General features: G+C 32.4%; 1 protein-coding gene across 1 annotated transcript; it reads left to right on the top strand.

The window, feature by feature from the left end:
- The first annotated feature begins 1,048 nt into the window (after positions 1-1,048).
- Positions 1,049-2,675, top strand: LOC125820271 (uncharacterized). The gene is made up of 3 exons (XM_049499705.1): positions 1,049-1,376; positions 1,450-1,682; positions 2,397-2,675. The coding sequence occupies exons 1-3, from the start codon at positions 1,073-1,075 to the stop codon at positions 2,673-2,675; spliced, it is 816 nt and encodes a 271-aa protein (XP_049355662.1). The 5' UTR covers positions 1,049-1,072.
- The last annotated feature ends 522 nt before the right edge of the window (positions 2,676-3,197 follow it).

Here is a 3,197-nt window from a genome sequence, read left to right as displayed (position 1 = left end):
TCTCTCAGATTCGGCTTAGTATTTTCTTTAGCAGATTGAGCTTCGGGACATACTCGAGAGGTAGCGGTTCATTCCAGACGTGCCCTTGAGTTATCTTTACTTTCAGTTTTGTTCTATTCGAGAACTATACTCTGAGACTTGTATATTTTTATTCGAATTCTGTATTTAGAGGTTTGTACATGTGACAACCAAATTCTAGGTAGTGTTGAGTCTTAATTAAAGTCTTTCGCTTATTTATTATCTTTTATTCTCGTATTTCTACTTCTCTATCGTTGTGGTTGGGTTAGGCTGACGTGTCCGGTGGGAAATGGACACGTGCCATCACATCCGGATTTGGGGTGTGACACTTAGTCAAAATTCTTGTTCTGCCACTGAATTCAATATTAACTATCTTTATATTTTATATCAATTATATTTATATTTGTATCAATTGTGTTATAACAATTTGTATTCTAGTTCAAACAATGCTTCACATAATACGTCAAACACACACACACACACATATATATATATATATATATATATATATATATATATTCATTATCAACTATATTTATATTTGGTATCAATTGCATTATTACTATTTGTATATACAAGTAAAATGAAACACGAAATGATTAAATAACATATTTTGAACTCCCTTAACATAACAAGTTGTTAATTGATATAGCCCAGTGGTTTCATGTCCTTAGAATGAGGAAGTGCTCGTGTGTTTGAATCTCATTACTTATACTTTTTTAAAAGAGTTTTTGTTGTGCTATTTTTGGACACCCTTTGTGAAATTCTTGGTTCCGCCGCTATTTGTATAGAGAGTAAGAAAGAGGGAAAGAGTCCTTATCTAGTGATATCTATATCTTTGATCTCATTGGGTATCAAAATCCCATGTGTAGCAATTAATGCAACTTGGCAATCTCTAATCCATCAATTTCCCATGATGTTACAAGGGGGGCCCAACCAATTGTAGTTCTCTCATATGTGATTGTTGAGATTAATTATAATATGATATCTCTTAGAAATAGCCAATGAATTATTACATTATTGGCTGCATATACACCGAAGTATATTAATAAAAATGGAGCACTGGAAGGACCTTAGCGGAAAAGTAGTGATGGTGACGGGTGCATCGTCAGGAATCGGGTTAGAGTTCTGTCTCGACTTGGCCAAAGCCGGTTGCAACATCATTGCTGCTGCTCGTCGTGTTGACAGACTAAAATTTCTATGCAACCAAATTAATAGTAATTCAAAGGGACCTCCACGTGCAATCGCGATCCAACTTGATGTTACAGCTGACGGTGCTACAATTGAGTCCGCTGTACAAATAGCTTGGGATGCATTTGGACGTATTGATGCCTTGGTTAACAATGCCGGCATTACAGGTAATCTATAATTGAGTAAACATTTGAGGTATACGATAAGAAATTTTAATTTTAAAGTATGTAATGTGTATAGGTAATGTGCACTCTTCACTAGAATTGCCAGAGAAGGAGTGGGACAATGTCTTTAACACGAACCTAAAAGGGGCATGGTTGGTGTCTAAATATGTATGTAGACGTATGCGCGATGCTAAACAGGATGGAGGTTCTGTTATTAATATCTCTTCAATGGCTGGTTTGAATCGGGAAGTATTCATAGGGCTGCTTGCTTACGCTTCTTCAAAAATGGCTCTTGACATGCTCACTAAGGTACCTACTTTACAAAAAAGAATTCAAAATTTCTTTTATAAAAGTATTTCATTTTTCTTATTTCATTTTTCCCCCTCAAATACTAATTTAGATATTATTTTATCTTTTTTTAAAAATAATTCTACCCTTCTCACCTAACCTTCCGCTTCCATTTTTTCTCATTTTGTGTTAGATATATACATATTGAAAATATTTTTTACTTGCCGCGGCAAGACTTTTTTAATTAATTTATTTATTTATGTTATATTCGATGCACTAGTAGAATTTTTTTTTCTAAAAATATATGTATGTACATATCTAACACAAAATGAGAAAAATATAAAAAAAATAAAAATTAGGATTGGAGGGATTTTTATTTTTTTTGGGGGGGGGGGGAGGAGGGAGGTGGTAGAGTGGGGTAAGAAAAATAATTTAAATTTTATTTTTAAATATTTAATATTAATAGTTTATTATTTAATTTTTATTAAGGTGGAATATTTTTTTTATGTGGAATGTGGTGTGTCAAAGTTTTTTCAAATAAAAGAGAGAGTGCATTACACACACCATTTATGTGTGTTTCTCAAACTAAAAAGTGATAGTTTAGGTATGAAATTCACACTCTCAATAGTTTAGGTATGAAATTCACACTCTCAATAGTTTATGTATGAAATTAAAAAAAAAAATAGTTTAGATGTGTTTTTGACACTTACCTCAATATATATTAATGAATGACAGATTATGGCGGTTGAATTGGGAGTAGACAAGATCAGAGTGAATTCAATAGCCCCAGGATATTTCAAATCAGAGATAACAGGGAGCCTTATGGAAAAGAAATGGTTCGATAATTATACTAGGAGAACCGTTCCTCTAAGAACATTGGGAACGATAGATCCAGCTTTAACATCAATGGTGAGGTACTTAATTCACGATTCTTCTGAATATGTTTCGGGTAATGTCTTCATCGTTGATGCTGGAACTTCCTTACCAGGTGTCCCCATTTTCTCATCACTCTAATCATAAAGGTGGATTCTTCATTTGAAGTTTATAGATTCTCATAACGATCTCAGGTTAATATAAAATATTGATTTAGTTCATAAAAAATATACACACATATATAATGGTGTATCTACTATGTTGGAGATAAATGTCAATAAGGGTTTATTTTGCCTTTGATGTGATAAGCCCACTGAGAAGTTATTGTATTATTGCAAAGTATATCTAATATGCGGATTAATTTGGGAGATTTTTATATTTGACTTGAATTATAATTTAGACTTTTCTACTTACGATTTTATCTAATGAGCACTCAAATTTGATGAAACTCAACTTTTTAAACCACTTTAACGTAAAGTAACTCTCAATCACGTTGATGTTGCAGTTTGTGTCACATAAAATTTGCAATCACTTCAAAATCCAAAACAAAAATTGAATTTGTTTTAGGAAGGAGTTAATTTTTTTAGGAGCTAAAAATGGAAGAACAAAAAATTGAAAGGGCAATCAGTTCAAAATCCAATAATTTTCACTTATCAAGCAATT

This window comes from Solanum verrucosum, unplaced genomic scaffold, assembly GCF_900185275.1.
Source record: "Solanum verrucosum unplaced genomic scaffold, falcon-dt-bn FXZP01000229.1, whole genome shotgun sequence".
In the NCBI taxonomy this organism is placed as follows: Eukaryota; Viridiplantae; Streptophyta; class Magnoliopsida; order Solanales; family Solanaceae; genus Solanum; species Solanum verrucosum.
Note: the sequence above shows the minus strand (reverse complement) of the source record. Positions and strands in the feature narration are given on the sequence as shown.